The 16567-nt window shown below is 36.3% G+C and overlaps 1 protein-coding gene and 1 long non-coding RNA gene across 4 annotated transcripts in view; one reads left to right on the top strand and one right to left on the bottom strand.

Annotated features, from left to right (window-relative positions):
• Window positions 1–16567, top strand: part of brap (BRCA1 associated protein) — a 62751-nt gene that overhangs the window by 22569 nt on the left and 23615 nt on the right. For all 3 annotated transcript variants that reach the window (XM_069933389.1, XM_069933387.1, XM_069933388.1), the window contains exons 2-9: window positions 1809–1973; window positions 3716–3947; window positions 4707–4896; window positions 4994–5107; window positions 6278–6426; window positions 8103–8178; window positions 9878–10016; window positions 10664–10773. In XM_069933389.1, coding sequence (XP_069789490.1) covers window positions 1817–1973; window positions 3716–3947; window positions 4707–4896; window positions 4994–5107; window positions 6278–6426; window positions 8103–8178; window positions 9878–10016; window positions 10664–10773 — 1167 coding nt within the window. In that variant the 5' untranslated portion in view covers window positions 1809–1816. The remainder of the gene's footprint in view (window positions 1–1808; window positions 1974–3715; window positions 3948–4706; window positions 4897–4993; window positions 5108–6277; window positions 6427–8102; window positions 8179–9877; window positions 10017–10663; window positions 10774–16567) is intronic.
• The window catches only part of LOC138761382 (uncharacterized), a 52659-nt gene continuing 36262 nt past the window's right edge, over window positions 171–16567 (bottom strand). The window contains exon 6 of the long non-coding RNA XR_011356291.1: window positions 171–388. This is a non-coding gene — a long non-coding RNA (uncharacterized lncRNA). The remainder of the gene's footprint in view (window positions 389–16567) is intronic.

Here is a 16567-nt window from a genome sequence, read left to right as displayed (position 1 = left end):
CCTAGGCCACTTGACAGTAAGATAAATTGCCTTCTACTCTATCATTCTGGTGAAGGCAGGCCATCATTGGAATTACCTGAAGAGATATGAATACTGTAACAAATGCATGTAATTGAGACATTCCAAAGTGTTACAAATTAAACAAACTGAATAGTTTGTCATTTCTTTGCATTTTTATTTGAGTTGATGGAAAATCATTTCCATTAGACTGAAGAACAAGAGTGTGCATTGGAACATCAACAATTAGAACCATTGAAGAATGCAGATTTGTATTCACACAGCCTTTCAATAATACCCTTTTGATCAGATGCCAGACCCTTACTGCAGTAAGTCTTTCTGCTGGTACTAAAGCTGGTTTGGTGATTGCAATCGGCAGTGCCATGGAAAGCTGCAAAAAGAGAGCAAGGTTAAAATAAAATATAGTTTGAGTCATTAAATGGACTGTAATTGAAGTCACACTATTTACTGGTTTGCTGTACTTTGAAAGATGAAGGAAAATTGAAGGACAGATTTTATAAAGTTTTTGTTTCCAGTAATTGCTGCATGGTTGACCACAAAGAACAATTTGCATTGATTTGTTTGTCCAAGCTAAATATTTTAGAATTTTTTTTGTGTGGCATGTCAATGTTACTGACAATGTAACATATACTGGCCATTCTTAATTGCCCCAAAATGAAAAAGTTGTTCAGAGCAAACAAAATCAGTGGATCGAAGTCACAATTAGCCCAGTCTGGGTAACAGATGGTGATTTTAAAAAAATATGCAAATCCTGTACTTTCTGCTTACCATAACAGCATTTTTTTCAATTCTAGAAGAATTTAATTGTTTGAATTTACTTTCCCAGCTGACGAGATGAGATCAAATTCATATCTCTGGATTCAATACTTTGTCCAGTTTTTGAACCATAATAACCTTGTAGTATCTAATTAAGAAAGAGTTTGTGATGGAAGATTGCAATGCATGACTAGCTTACATACCATATTACTAGACTGTTTCCTCCCCAGTGTGGTTACCAAGTTTCAGGAAATTAAGTTTAGTGAAATTTCATGTCAGATCCACTTGCATAATCCATTACATCCATTGGCTAAACTAGAGTTTGTTTTATTAAATGTAGGCTGATTTTTGAGAGAGAAATTTGAATTATTAGTTGTAGAGATCATTAGTGACATAATTTGAGTTGCTCAAGTATCCCAAATAGCAATGTTAGGTATGTTTATTTCCCTCAAGAGAATGGATACTGGTTTGTTATATACGCTTAAAATCGTGGATGTTGGAAAAGCAATGGACTTGTTTTTTTTTTTGTTTTTTTTTAAATTTTTTATTTTTCAAACCATAAATCACATTAACCATGATACACACTTTTTCCTTTTCACACATATAAAAGCAATGGACTTGTTAATGAGAACATTTGAAATACAAAGTAACTTGTGTCCTGATGTGCACTAAAAACAAAATGTTTCAGTTGCTAAGAGAAGTGAATTTGTATACATGCTAGCAACAAATTAAGAAATAATCTTGTCAGAATACTCCTGCCACTGTTGGTGGTCTGGCCAATGTAATTCTTTAGGATTGTTTATTCCATCTGTGTATGACACTGACTGGAACTTTCTACCTAGCCATGTTTGCTGATGTCTGTGGGGAGAAGGAAAATTTTAGGAATGTCCATGTCACCAATAATATTTCTTTTAATGCTTTATTTCAACCCTAGAAAGAATTGCTTTAATGGAAAGTGAAATGCCATGTCTTAGGGTATAGTGAATATGTCCCTCCTGCAACAGTCAAATTTTATTTTGTTTTGTGCAATTTAGCTGTCATTATGGCAGACGATGAAAGTAAAGAGAAGAAATCGCTCAGTTCAGCAAAGCTCTTGCTGGAGGGTAAAACAACTGGAGAAAAATCCACCATCTTGCATCAACACATCGGTTGTCGAGAGATGAGAGACATGGTCATTGAAACTATAACCACCAGCAAAGGTACAGTAAGTAACAGTGTAATGTGTGAATACAGAGAAGTCAGACTGAGCAAGTCCTGAAGCAAATTGCAACCTTTTCACATGCATTCTGGCTTTTTAAAATTTAGATATACACCACGTTAGCAGGCCTTTTCAGCTCATGAATCCATGCCACCCAAGTTACACCCAAATAACCTACATCCCCAGTATATTTTGAACGATAGGAGGAAATTGGAGCCCCTGAGCAGACATGGGGAGAATGTACAAACTCCTTACAGTCAGGGTGGGATTTGAACCCTGATTCCGATCGCTGGCACTGCAAAAGCATTGCGCTAACTGCTATGCCAATCGTGCCAATTTTTTAGGTTTTTGATAATGTGCTTATTGTCATATACAATGTACTGAAATTCTTGTTGCAGCTGAACAGATACTTTCTCAAATAAAAAAAACTATAAACAACAGTATACTTAATTGGAATAAAAAAAGGTAATACAAAAAGTTAGTTATCGTAGTCCAAAAAAAATTAATAGTGAAGAGAATCTTTTTGTGGTGTTAGAGGAGTCTGTGATTAGTATAACAAGGGGAGGTTTATGAGCCTGGTAGCTGTTGGAAAGAAACTGTTCTTGAACCTTGTAGAACCGTGAATTCTCCTGCATCAGGGAGAAAAGACTTTGCAAGCTGTTTCTTGTTGGAAGGATCTGTCAGAACTACATTGTTAAATTACAAATCTATGCTTCCACAGCATTTTGCGGATGCTTTGATTTTAAACCTCAGCTATTGATGTTCTGATTTGCGATGTTTTTCAATAAAAAGAAGAGAATAATGTTAATTGTTCTTGAAGGAGAGGAGAAATCTGGAAGCAGATTGGCAACAGGTTGCTCAGGAGGAATAAGATGCCTTAATGTACAAATAGATCATATGTAAAAATTTACACGTTTATAGGAAGCTGAAGCTAAAATTTAGTGCATCAAATGTTTTAAACGTATGGCAGGTGAATAGCTGGGTCCTGAAAAACAAGAAGCTTTAAGGTAGCAGATCTCAGCCAGAATGAAAGGATGATTTGTTCCTGACAGAAGATAAAACTTGTAAAGTCAATAAGACACAGCAATGAATTTGATTATTTTGCAGATGCTTCATTTAGCCGCTCTTCCACCATCTTAGTAGCAAATCCAGAAATTCCTCAAACAAAGTCACTGACCAGTCACAATCTCTCAAAAATTCTGTGATTCTAAATGTAGTTCACATTTTCATAGCAATTTTCACTCCTCTCTCCCAAAGCTTTTGGGTGAAGGGAAAAGGCAGGTCTTTCAAACATTTCCAAAATGTTTTTCAACTAATTACATATTTCGTTAAATTGTCCATCACATCTTGGACGGAAGGGGGTAGAGATGGGAGGAGGTGGGAGATTTGATATAATTTATTAAAATGGCTTCCATCAAAATAAGTGTAAATGAGGGCTAACTTTACAGGGCAGAATTGGTGGGAGATAATATGCTTTGATCCAGATGCCTCAATAAGTGTTGACACTGGATTCTAGTGTTTGCTCAGAAGCTGGTAAAGATGAGAGAATAGAAGAAAAATCTCACAGCCTTTGGTCTGTGGCAAATCACCCAGTTTATAAATATTTCATAAGGTTACCTGATCAGGACTTGGGTTGTTATCTTTCTCCTCGTTCATTAAACCTGTAAGTTATATTCATCAGATCTCTGTTCCTTTAATTCTTGATGTTTTTTGATTTGTAGTGCTAAATTTGTGTCTCTACAGACAAAGATGGTGTGGAATCTGTACTGAAGCTTGATCAAAAGAACAGAAATGGTACAGACCTTGTGGAGAAAGCAATTACCATTGATCCAAATGACAACAGTAAATTGTGCAAGGAACAGAGTGGGAATGCACCAGATTCTCCGTCAAAACAGCTGCCTGATCAAATTTCATTTTTTAGTGGAAATTCATCAGTTGAAGTAGTACATGGAATAATGCATCTCTACAAAACAGAGTGAGAAATTTTAAAAATATCATGCCTTCATAGGCTGGGGCATAGAATATACAAATAAGAGCTTCGATGCCAACTTTTAAAACATTGGTTGGGCTTCACTTGGATTGTCATGTGCAGTTGTGGTTGCCGCATTAAAAAGGCGTGACAAAAAGGTATTGCAAGTCATGTCACATGTAACGTTACCTTTTAAAATTATGTTGGGGAAAACTGAGGAAATAGAACCGTGAGGCCCCAAACCAAATGCACAGCAAGAATTTACGAGAATTAGAAAAAGGCTGACGCTGTAAATGATTACATTCAACCAGTATGAAACCATTAAAAATATTCAGGTAAACACAAAGCACTATATATATAAAAAAAAAGTGACATTTCTTATTCATACTTTTCCTCCCAGCAACTTTATATCTGTCAATCAAATGAATTGGCTCACACATCCCAAGCAGGATGTGAGTGTGGATTGTTCAGGGATTTCGGTAAGCTTCTGCCTCGTCCATTGGAGTCCAGTAGCAAGTGCAGCAGGGAAGTTGCTGTTCTGTATTTCTTGAGAGAATCTAACTTGCAGGCACTTGCATGAGGAAATACAATAGATTCCATTCATATCGCTGCAGAGGCAGGCCAATCTCTGGTGCTACATTTTGCGTATTCTGCTAACCTACCTTTGTAACTTCCATACTGAATGCTGATCTGCACTCATGAATATTCAATGTATCCAATTCTTTTCATAGAGCCAAATTATATTGTCTATTTTGTTTCCATTAGCAAGATGACCTCCTTAAAAGAAGATGTGAGGCGCAGTGCCATGTTGTGTATTCTAACTATTCCAGCCACTATGACCAGCCACGATCTTATGAGATTTGTTGCCCCATTTGATGATTCAATTGAGCACATGAAAATAATAAGAGATTCCACCCCAAACCAATACATGGTTCTTGTCAAATTTTATTCTCAGGTAAGAAATAAGTCACTCAATTCCAGGAAAAATTGTAAAATATGTTAAATTTTAAATTTCTTATTTGCCCAAATAATCTTTTGACTTTGGTTTTTAGGCAGAAGCAGACGGTTTTTATACTGCCTGTAATGGTCGACAATTTAATTCCATTGAAGAGGATGTATGTCAGCTGGTATATGTGGAAAGGGCTGAAGTCATCAAATCAGAGGATGTAGGTGTTTTGACCTATGATCAACATTGTGAATTAATTAAATGCTGTAGCTGAATAATGGATTCAAGATTCCTTTACTGTCATGTAATAAAAACAGAGCAATATTACATGGAATTAGCTCTAGTATGCCGTAAGGTAGACAGATTCGCCATCGGCAGAAATTGCCTGAAGCGCATCTTGCGTTTAGAGAAAGAGAAGCACAAGAGTCACCGAGTGTGGATTTTCCCCCAGCATTGCCACAGCCCTTGCTGCCACACCAAGTCCTGAGCTCCAGATCCGAACCTCCGATATGATCAGGAATCTTTCAGCATCCGCTCGAATCCTGGTTCCGATACCTGGGGTGCTAGCCTCGAGCCGGTCTCCAGCAATTTGCTGCCTGCAGGTGCCAACAGCCCGCAGCCTACATGGGTTCCTCACCTTGAGTCGTCAACAGTCTGCCGCCTGTGTATTTTTCAGTTGCAGAGCCCTTCACTGGTCCACCGCCACAAGTCAGTCCTGTGGGTCATCTGTGCTTCACCTTCTCAAATGATATGGGGGGCTCCTCATTTTCTGGTGCCTCTGCTTCCCTAGAGTTTGCAACCTCTCATGGCTGCCGCTGATCATAGGCACATCTATCCTGGGCGCAGACCATGCGGCCACAGACTTTTAAATAAAACCAATGTCTGCACTGTTAACAGGATGCTTGGAGCTAATGGCAGTCGGTCTGGTTGGTTGGACCCCGTGGGAGTGCTAAATCTCTGCTCTCTCCTTTCTGAGGGCCCGCACCAGCGACAGTGCTGCCATTACTGCTGCCATTTTTTTTTACAGCAGGGAGTGCCTTAACTAAAAGGAGAGTTCACTCTGTCTGATTTGCTTGGAGTATGATATTTAATTGTTAGGGTTTGTAGAGGGACGTTGCCTTCTGCTTCATTTTAAAGGAGGTAATGAAAGGAGATGTAGGAAATTATTGCGATGAATACCTTCACCATTGACGTGAGCTGGTAAAGCAATCCTGGTAACTGGCTATCCTCCACTACCTTGTCTCATTGTTGGAAGGAATCTTGATAATTAAAAAACCTAATAGAATTAAGAGATTTTTTTTTAAAAATTACCAGCTGGATTAGAGCCACATGCCAGGGTCTGACTTCTGCTGTATTTAGAAATGTTAATTTTTGTATTTTATCTCTTTAGGGAGCAAGTCTTCCTGTAATGGGGGTAACTGAGCTACCACCATGCATTGTGTGTCTGGAAAGAATGGATGAATCTGTAAATGGAGTCCTAACAATACTCTGTAATCACAGCTTTCATAGTCATTGCTTGCAACACTGGGAAGATACAACGTAAGTTGCAACAAAAATAAGATTGTTAATGAATTAAAATTTCTATGTAAAGATTCTCACAGTTTTTGCAATTATTGTAAGGTCATTATTGAGGAGGGAATATAATGAAGGTTTAATTGGTGGAAAGGTCTTGAATTATACACTATGTTGTGACCACTTTGAATTAAGGTCTCATGATACAAGGGTTTTCCAAGTATTTTGCTGAAATAGAAAAATAACACGGTTGTGTCTTCAAACCTAATTCCAGATGTTTCAGCTATGGTACAGGTTCTGTCAAATATACAGATCTTCTACTTTTGCTTTCTAACTTGCATCTTAATTCAGATAAGAGTGCTTTCAAAAATATTCTTGTACATTCCTTGTACATGAGCAGATGAGAGATTGTATCAGGTGATATAAAATAGTAACTACATTTGCAGAGATACGGATTTACACCATTAATTTCTGAATAATCATTCATTTACAGCAAAATACTAGGAAAACACTTGTACCATGAGAACTTAATTCAAATGGGTAGGTACTATGGTGCAGCTTGTAGAATGCTGTATGTTGAAAGATGCTAAGAGGATTTTGGGTTAAATTGAATGATTAAGCATTATATTGGCCTTAAATATGAACTGATTTGGCAAACTTAATTCTTTTAGTTTGCTGAATTAATTTGAGTCTTGACTTGGGAACTTCTTATTTCTGTGCTAGACAATTTAATGTTAACTTTTTAGTGTCTTAAAGATGTCTTGATTATGTATTAAAGTGCATCCTTATCTAACTGTCATTTGCAAAGCTTCTAAAACAGGAGGAATGTGCAAAATGTGACCTTTGTGATGCACAGGAGAATCTGTGACAGCAGTGCCTCATTGCACTGTTATATATAGTTGGTTGAAATAACATTTTTTAAAATCTTGTCTTGATATTTTGATTTGTGCCATTATCGGAAGTTCAAATTTATTGTCAGAGTACAACCCTGAGATTCTTTTTCCTTCAGGCCAGGCAAAATTTCTACTTGTTGGTATTGTAAACTGTACTCAAAAGATGCATATAAAAAAAGATAGAAATATAAACAAACTGAAAATACAGAAAAAATATTCAGTAATAATGTGCAAATTAAGAGTCCCTGATTGGGTCTGTGGTTGAAGGGTCTGTGGTTGAAGGGTCTGTGGTTGAGGGGTGTGATGGTGGAGGGGTAGCAGCTGTTCCTGGTATGAGGCTTGTGGGCCCTACACCTCTTCTGATGGCAGCAGTGAGAACAAAGCATGTCCTGGTTGGTGTGGATCCTTGATGGTTGCGGCTAATTTTCTCGATGGTGGGGAGAGCTATATCCGCGATGATGGGCCTGCATCCACTACTTTTTGCAGGGCTTTTGGTGCTCCCAAATCAGGTTATGATGTAGCCGGTCAACATGCTTTCCACCACAGTTCTGTAGCGGTTTCCAATGCCATACTGAACCTCTGCAAACTCCTGAAGAAGTAGAGGTGCTTTCTATTTATTATCATTTGGTTATTTGTCTTCATGTGAATATTTGAATTAAAAAAAGTCTAAACTTGTCCTTTGGGCTCCAGTGCACTTATAAAGTTGCAGAAATGCAAATTATATCAGCAATTTTTAAGAAAATGTTTATTTATTCCATGTAAAATGTCAAGCACAGGTTGACATTTACCCAATAACTTATTTTATGCTAGGTGTCCAGTTTGCAGGTACTGTCAGACTCCAGAGCCAGTTGAAGAAAATAAATGCTTTGAATGTGGAGTTCAGGAGGTATGTAAATTTATTGCTGAGAGAAAAACATGAAATGTTGTCTGGGCAATGGAGTCGATAAGTTTCCAGCTTTAGCATCCTAGTCTCTTCAAGCACAGTAGATATGAAGGAAAATTCTGCCTCAGCAACGTTTTATTCTAATTTTTAAAAAATCCCTATGGCGCTAGGATAAAAATTTGCATACATCACATTTGTTACTCTTTGGACTCTTATCATTCATTTAAGTTGAATCGAGGTGAACTATTTATGGTCATTGTGCGTCCTCAACAACCTTGTTGCATTGTCGAAAATATTCACACTTGTAGCTGGTTGGGAAAACAAACGTCTATCCTGAATATTATATTGTTTTGTCTTTTGTAATCATTTGGTTGGAATAGATTCAAGCCCATGTTTCAAATTGAAGGAGCACGCATCTCAGCTTATTTTTTCCAGGTGTATTGCTCTTGGAGAACATGCATTTGTTTCAATTTTTTTTGACTATGAACAAAATCATTACAGTGGGGGATTAAAGTCGCTTTGCTCCCGAGTTCTTGATCTATTCATTTTCTTTAAAAAAAGATTTAATACTGTAACTTAAAAAAAATCTAAGTTGCATTATCCATGGAATATTATTATACAGTTTTAAAAAGCATTTTAGATGCAGTTTACCTGCAAGAAAAAAAAAATCAATGGTTCTTAATTTATTGGCACCTAATAAGAGAAAGAATCCACGTCGAGTTAATTTTTAGTTGCTTCTGACTGCTGAGTAAATTTTGGTTGGTGTGTTTTTCAGTCTTTGGAACAAAATGACACTTTATTTATATCCATGTTCACCCTTGCATATCAGGATTCATTGGTTTATCAAAGTGGTTGAATCTTTTATTTCAGTTGTTTGAAAGTGACAGAAGAAATGTTATTTGTTGTGTGCTTGTTGATTTGTTGATTTCTGTCTGATCTGGTGAAGATTTTCGGAATTTCTATTCTAGATTGGTTCCTCAAATCTCCCTGCATGTCCGTGTATTATTCAACATCTTGGATTCCCAGTTTTACCTGACATTAATTTCTGCATTAGCTTGTTTGTGTTTGAGTGAAAATGTGTCAGATAAATAGTGGCGTGATTAAAAGGAATATAAAATGATCCCAAAAGACGAACAGGTGAAAGAACAAAAAATAAATTGAGGCAAGCAGATTCCATGTGAAGAAGAGCAAATAAATAAGGCTTGGAACAATTAAGAAAGGAGATCTAGTAAATAGCAAAAAAATGTTCAATTGAAATATTAACAAATAAAACACATGAGAAACTAATGCTACTAATCTGAACTAAAAATGGAAAATATTGAAGCAACAACAGAGAGAAAAATCTAGTTAATGCTTCAGATGAAAAGTTATGATGAAGTTAACCAACTAGGGTGATAAATCTGTTAGTCTCTGAAGATGCTCCTTGACTTGTTGAGCATTTCTCACTTTTTCAGGTCCAATACCAAACAAATTCAGAATATTTTAAAAATTTTGTTTGTGACAGTATATAAAAGATTAACCATTTAACATAGTAAATTATTGGCATTTTCTACTCACAACATATTTAATGAGATGTACATTATAATGGATTTAGTTATGTGGGATGATAATATTAAATGCAAAAATGTATGGAAAGAATCAAAGTATCCGAGCTTACTATATTTTCAATTAAAATTCTTTTATTCCATATTTTCCTCTATAGAATCTGTGGATCTGTTTAATATGTGGACACATTGGATGTGGTCGATACGTCAGTCGTCATGCATATAAGCATTTTGAAGAAACACAGCATACATATGCCATGCAGCTCACCAATCACAGAGTCTGGGACTATGCAGGAGGTAACTATCCATTCACAAGCAAACAGTATTGGATAAGCTGGCCTCTTTAATTGAATTGTAGCAGTTTAGCTGTAACTTGATTAAGATTCTGATCAGGGTAGCAAAGAAGTTTAAAAATTCCAAAAATATCTTTCCATTTTATCGATCAACTGATGGGAATAACTTTTGGTAAGTGATGTAATGCTGGAACCTGTTAATTGAAGTTACCATTAGTAAAAAAAAAAAGACTAGCAAAGTTGATGCTGAAAATTGATAATTCCTAAGTCTTGATGATCTGCATTCTTGAGTTTTTAAAAAGAAATATGGCGATGTAGACAGTGGATAGTCTGGTTGTCCGCTTCCAAAATTCAGTCATTTCTGGAAGATTAATAAATGTGCCCCCAGAATTTAAAAAGAAACAAGAGACACATAAACCTGGCAACAGTAGTTGGAAAAATGGTGGAATCTACAATAAGGAATGTAATATGAAGGCATTTAGAAAATAATATAATGAAGCAATGTCAATGTGGGGAAATTGTATTTGATTAATCCTTTAGAGTTCTTTCGGGATGTGTGTAATAGAATAGATAATAGAGAATTAGTAGATGTGGTGTATTTAGATTTTTAGAGTGCTTTTCAAAAATATTCCAAATTCGATTCTTTTCTAGATAACTATGTTCATCGCTTGGTCGCCAGTAAAACAGATGGAAAGATTGTACAGTATGAATGTGAGGGTGACACATGTCAGGATGAAAAAATTGATGCTCTTCAGTTAGAGGTTAGTGAATTTTCCCAATCTTTGGTATTTCCTCTTTTTTGTTGTTTTCTTATGGCCCATCATTTGCCACCACCTTTAGTTGATTTGCTATCTCAAACCATGACAGAATTCCACTGGCAATGTTTGGTCTCATGGAAAGTGGAACAAGAGTGATTGTTTGTGTTCAGTTATTGTTGTCTTTGCTTCACCTGCAGGAAAGTAAAATTTATATATTACAATGTGTTGAATATTTGATCAATGTGTTCATGATCTGTTGCTTGTACATTTGCTCCTGGAATTTGCCCTTGCTGGATTAACCTTTGAGCCATAAAATGCACCAGTTCATGAATAATGATATTTTGTTAGAAAGCTGTGCTGACATTAGAATTTGGCATCAAGTAGGCTTTGGATTACAATTATCTCTCTCCTAATTGAATAAAATCTGAAGGCTAAAAGCAGTCATTGCATGTCATTTCTTATAGATGTTTATTTTAAAATTCCTTTTTGGACCAAAAGATTGTAATTTGATTTAAGATTTTGATCAGGGTGGCAAAGGAGTTTAAAAATTCCAAAAATATCTTCCATTTTATCAATCAATCGATGGGATTAACTTTTGGTACGTGATGTAATACTGGAATTTTTTAATTTAAATTACCATTAGTTTAAAAAAAAACTAGCAAAGTTGATACTAAAAACTGATAATTCCTAAGATGATCTGTATTCTTGAGTTTAAAAAAAAATAAAGTGGTTTTCAAGTTAGATTTTATAGTTCTATTTTACAGTTGATTGTTTTTAGAAAAGCCCAAAAGGAGAACAGTTATTAACTTCCAGAATCTTATCAGGAAAGGATAGGGAAACACTTTGGGATAATCGCCCCATTGGTCATCTCTTCATCCTGGGCACCACCATTTTATTCAAACACAACCTTATTCAAACAGCTGCTATGAGCGGGGTACGATCGTAGATTTCCATTGGCTGAATGTTTGTTCCCAAGGGGTTGTGTGTTGCTTTGGAGAACATTTGCAAGTTTAAATTCTTATTTAAACTTTTTCAAAATGTATTTATTGAGCATCAGAAATAGCTTCATACACATTATACAGATATACATCGTGCTATTTTCATTCTTTAAACAGAAAAACCAACACACACATACACAAATGTTCACATACACCCTCAGATACACACCCGGACGATGGAGTCATGTGATGGAGTAGTGGCCAGTAGGAGAATACCAGCCCTCTCCAGAAAATAAGGAAAAAAGTGAAGAAAAAGCAAAGCCCCAGACACACAAATCACAACAAATAAAAAATAAAAGTGTGAAGAAAATGGCACGTAAGAAAGAAAAGCCAAAAAGAACGGGAAGAAAAGAAGAAAGAAAGATGCCGGAAGAGAAAAGTGAAGGCCTTGCCTGTACGAAAAAGCAGGGACCCGCCGTGGAAAGAGGAGTCCACTCCCCAAGGTTAGTGGAGACCCCACAGGGTCGCGACCCACTAACCGCAGAACTGCAAAAATGGCTCACAGAGCCAAACATGGGTGCGCAACTGCGCGTGACAAGGACAGCACCAACGGGAGGGGGGACCAGCTGTGGAGTAAAACTCCACAGCACGAACAGCTGAGAGAGACCCGACAGTAGGGCTCCCAGCTGGAAGATAAAGAAAACAACTGGAATGGGAGGGGTGAGAATGAAAAAAGGAAACGAGAGACACAACAGATAACCAACCCAGAAGAAGAGGACCAACATCAAAACACCATGGAAACAAAAAATCCCAACAAACTGAGACAAACAGCTCAACAAGAAAATCAGAGGAGACACAGATACAAGGAAGAGAAATAGAAGACACAAACCCAAGAGCAGACACAGAAGAAGAAGAAGGAGAGCACCAAGTTCTGCACAGAGGAATAGGAGGTAAAATGAATGGACAGTACATAGATAAAAAAACTTTTCAAAAACAAATGAAAGCATTAAAAGAATGGCTGACACTAGAATTTAGTGAAAAGTACAGAAGAAAAAGTGAGTAGAATAGAGCTGGTTATAACAGATGTAGGGAAAAAATTAGAAAATGTGGAAGAAAGTGTAATGGAAGTGAACGACTTAAAAAGAAAATTGGAAGAAAGTGACAAAAAAGTTAAAGAAACACAGGAGTTGTTAGCTCAGAAGATGGATATAATGGAAAACTATAGTAGGTTAAACAATATAAAGATAGTGGGCCTTAATTAAGGAAGATGAAGAAGGCAAAGATATGAAAGAATTTATAAAAGAATGGATCCCAAAAGTCCTGGGAATGCCAGAAATGCAGGAAGGAATGGAAATAGAAAGGGCACACAGAACATTAGCCCTGAAACCACAGTCACAATGAAAACCAAGATTTGTTTTAGTAAAATTTCTGAGATACACGACAAGAGAAAATATACTGGAGAAGGCAAGGAATAAAATGAGAGAAGACAAAAAACCACCGGAATACAAAGGTCAAAAAAAATTTTTCTACCCAGACATAATTTTGAGCTCCTGAAGAAGAGGAAGGAGTTTAACGCAGCAAAATTGATCCTCTGGAAGAAAGGCTATAAATTTATGTTAAGATATCCAGCGGTGCTTAAAATAGGTTATCCCGGTGCAGCAAAACAGACTGTTCTTGGATCCGGAGAAAGCACGAAAATTTGCAGAACGCCTGCAAGACGGAAAGAGAGATGAATAAGAACAAAGAACGACGACAAACTACATATAAAGAAGTAAAAATAATGTATAAGTAAGAACTAAATGAGGGAAATAAGGGAGAATGGGGGAGATAAAAAGAGGAGGGGTTAAAAAATTAATAATAAATAAATAAAACAAAAAGAAAAAGAGAAGAAATGAGGGGGAGCTTTGTTGTAATGTGAAGATAAAAGTCTTCTGGAGGGGGTTGGGTGGGGGAGAATAACAGTCACTGCGAAATCAGTTGACACTTGCGAACGGGTTCGCAGTCCGAATGGAGAGGGGAGTTGTGGTTGCCCAGCAAGGGACAAGGGGGCAACTTAGAGAGGGATGGAGGGGGGGAACACTTGGGGGATAAGGGAATTTTAGATGTGGGAATGGTTGAAATATTTTATGTTTTAGAAGTGTTGTTATACAGTGCGTTTAAAAAAAGAAAACTGAGAAATGGAAATGGGGAAAAGGGGAAAGGTGGTGGTGAGGAAGCGGAAATGAGATGTAAACAAAGTATGAAATGGCCATGTTGAACTATATGACTATAAATATTAACGGAATACATAACCAAATCAAAAGGAAGAGGCTATTAAACTTATTGAAAAAAGAAAAAAATTGATATATCATTTGTGCAGGAAACACATCTAACTGAAGTGGAACATAAGAAATTAAGGAGAGACTGGGTAGGGCACGTAACGGCAGCAACATATAACTCAAAAGCTAGAGGTGTAGCTATATTAACCAATAAAAATGTACCAATCAAAATAGAAGAGGAAATAATAGATCCAGCAGGGAGGTATGTAAAATGATAAAGTGTCAGATATATTCAGAACTTTGGAATTTGCTCAATATATATGCACCTAATGAAGAGGATCAAAAGTTTATGGAAGATATCTTTTTGAAGATTGTAGATACACAGGGGAGTATATTGATAGGAGGGGACTTTAACCTTAATTTGGATTCAAAGATGGATAAAACTGGACAAAAGACAAACAAAAATAATAAAGTAGATAATTTATGGTTAAATCAATGCCAGAAATGCAACTTTTGGATATATGGAGGAGAAAACACCCAAAGGAGAAGGAATACTCATATTATTCGAGTTGACATAAAACATACTCAAGAATTGACCTGTTCCTGTTGTCAGCCCATATCCAAGGGAGAGTTAGAAAAACAGAATATAAAGCTAGATTGTTATCGAATCACTCACCCGTTATTTTTAAAAATTTTTATAAATTTTTCACACTATGAACCATACTAACTAAAATACACACAAACATTTCCCTCTTGAATATACAGTGTCATTTTCTCCCTTTACCCCCTCCCTTCCCTCCCTCCTTCACTCCCCCTCCCCACCCACTCAACGTTCAACCAATATGATACATTAAACCCATTAAACAATGTCATCACACAATTAAAATAAACAAGAAATTTGTGTCTTCTACTTTTACACACTGGGTCAATTAATTTTGTCTTCTTCTCCTTCTGTCATTTTAGGCGGTGGAGGTCTTCAGTAAGACTTCTCTGTTGTGTTCCATGTACGGTTCCCAAATTTGTTCGAATACTGTGATGTTATTTCTTAAATTATATGTTATTTTTTTCCAATTCTCAGGCTATCTTCTAATTTCCAGGTTGACATAATACATTTTTTTGCTACAGCTAAGGCTATCATAATAAATCTTTTTTGTGCTCCATCCAAATCAAGTCCAAGTTCTTTACTTCTTGTATTACTTAGAAGAAAGATCTCTGGCTTTTTTGGGATGTTGCTTTTTGTGATTTTATTTAATACCTGATTTAGATCTTCCCAAAACTTTTCCACTTTCTCACATGCCCAAATTGCATGTACTGTTGTTCCCGTTTCCTTCTTACAACGAAAACATCCCTCTGATACTGTTGGGTCCCATTTATTTAACTTTTGGGGCATGGTGTATAGCCTGTGTAACCAATTATATTGTATCATGCGTAACCTCGTGTTTATTGTATTTCTCATAGTTCCGGAGCATAGCTTTTCCCATGTTTCATTCTTTATCTTTATGTTTAGATATTGTTCCCATTTTTGTTTGGGTTTACAGCTTGTTTCCTCGTTCTCTTTCTCTTGCAGTTTGATGTACATATTTGTTATAAATCTTTTAATTATCATTGTGTCTGTAATCACATATTCCAAATTGCTTCCTTCTGGTAACCTCAGTCTGCTTCCCAATTTGTCCTTCAAGTAGGTTTTCAGTTGGTGGTATGCAAACATTGTACCGTGAGTTATACCATATTTGTCCTTCATTTGTTCAAAAAAATACTAATTTATTTCACGAAAAACAATTTTCTATTCTTCTGATCCCTTTTCTCTCCCATTCTTTAAAGGAAAGGTTATCTATTGTGAAAGGAATTAGTTGATTTTGCGTCAGTATTAATTTTGGTAGTTTATAATTTGTTTTTTTACTTTCTATGTGAATCTTCTTCCAAATGTTGAGCAGATGGTGCAGTACTGGTGAATTCCTATGTTGCACCAGCTTTTCTTCCCACTTATATAGTATATGTTCAGGTACCTTCTCCCCTATTTTATCTAGCTCTAATCTGGTTTTTCCCTTGTTTGATAAAAATCTGATAGGTATCTTTTAATTGTGCTGCTCTATAATAATAAAGTTTGGTAGCTGTAAGCCCCCTTGTTTGTACCATTCTGTTAATTTATCTAGCGCTCTCCTCTGTTTTCCCCCCCTTTGCATAAGAATTTCTCTGTTAGGTGAATTGGTAACAATTGAAATAGGTATTGTATCCTTGGGAAGAGATTTATTTTAATGCAATTTACCCTTCCTATCAGTGTTAGTGGTAAGTCTTTCCAATGTTCTAAGTCGTCTTGTAATTTCTTCATTAATGGCTGATAATTTAATTTGTATAGATGGCCTAGATTATTATCTAATCTAATACCTAGGTATCGGATTGCTCGTGTTTGCCATCTAAATGGTGATTCTTTCTTAAACTTTGTGAAATCCGCATAATTCATTGGCATCGCTTCACTTTTATTTGCGTTGATCTTGTACCCCGATATTTCTCCATATTCGTTCACTTGGCTGAGGTTTTTACGGCTATTTTTAATTTGTCCTTGGCCAAGGCTGTTGTCGCAACAAGTTTTAAAACATAATC

Source organism: Narcine bancroftii, chromosome 4 (genome assembly GCF_036971445.1).
Source record: "Narcine bancroftii isolate sNarBan1 chromosome 4, sNarBan1.hap1, whole genome shotgun sequence".
NCBI classification, from domain to species: domain Eukaryota; kingdom Metazoa; phylum Chordata; class Chondrichthyes; order Torpediniformes; family Narcinidae; genus Narcine; species Narcine bancroftii.
Note: the sequence above shows the minus strand (reverse complement) of the source record. Positions and strands in the feature narration are given on the sequence as shown.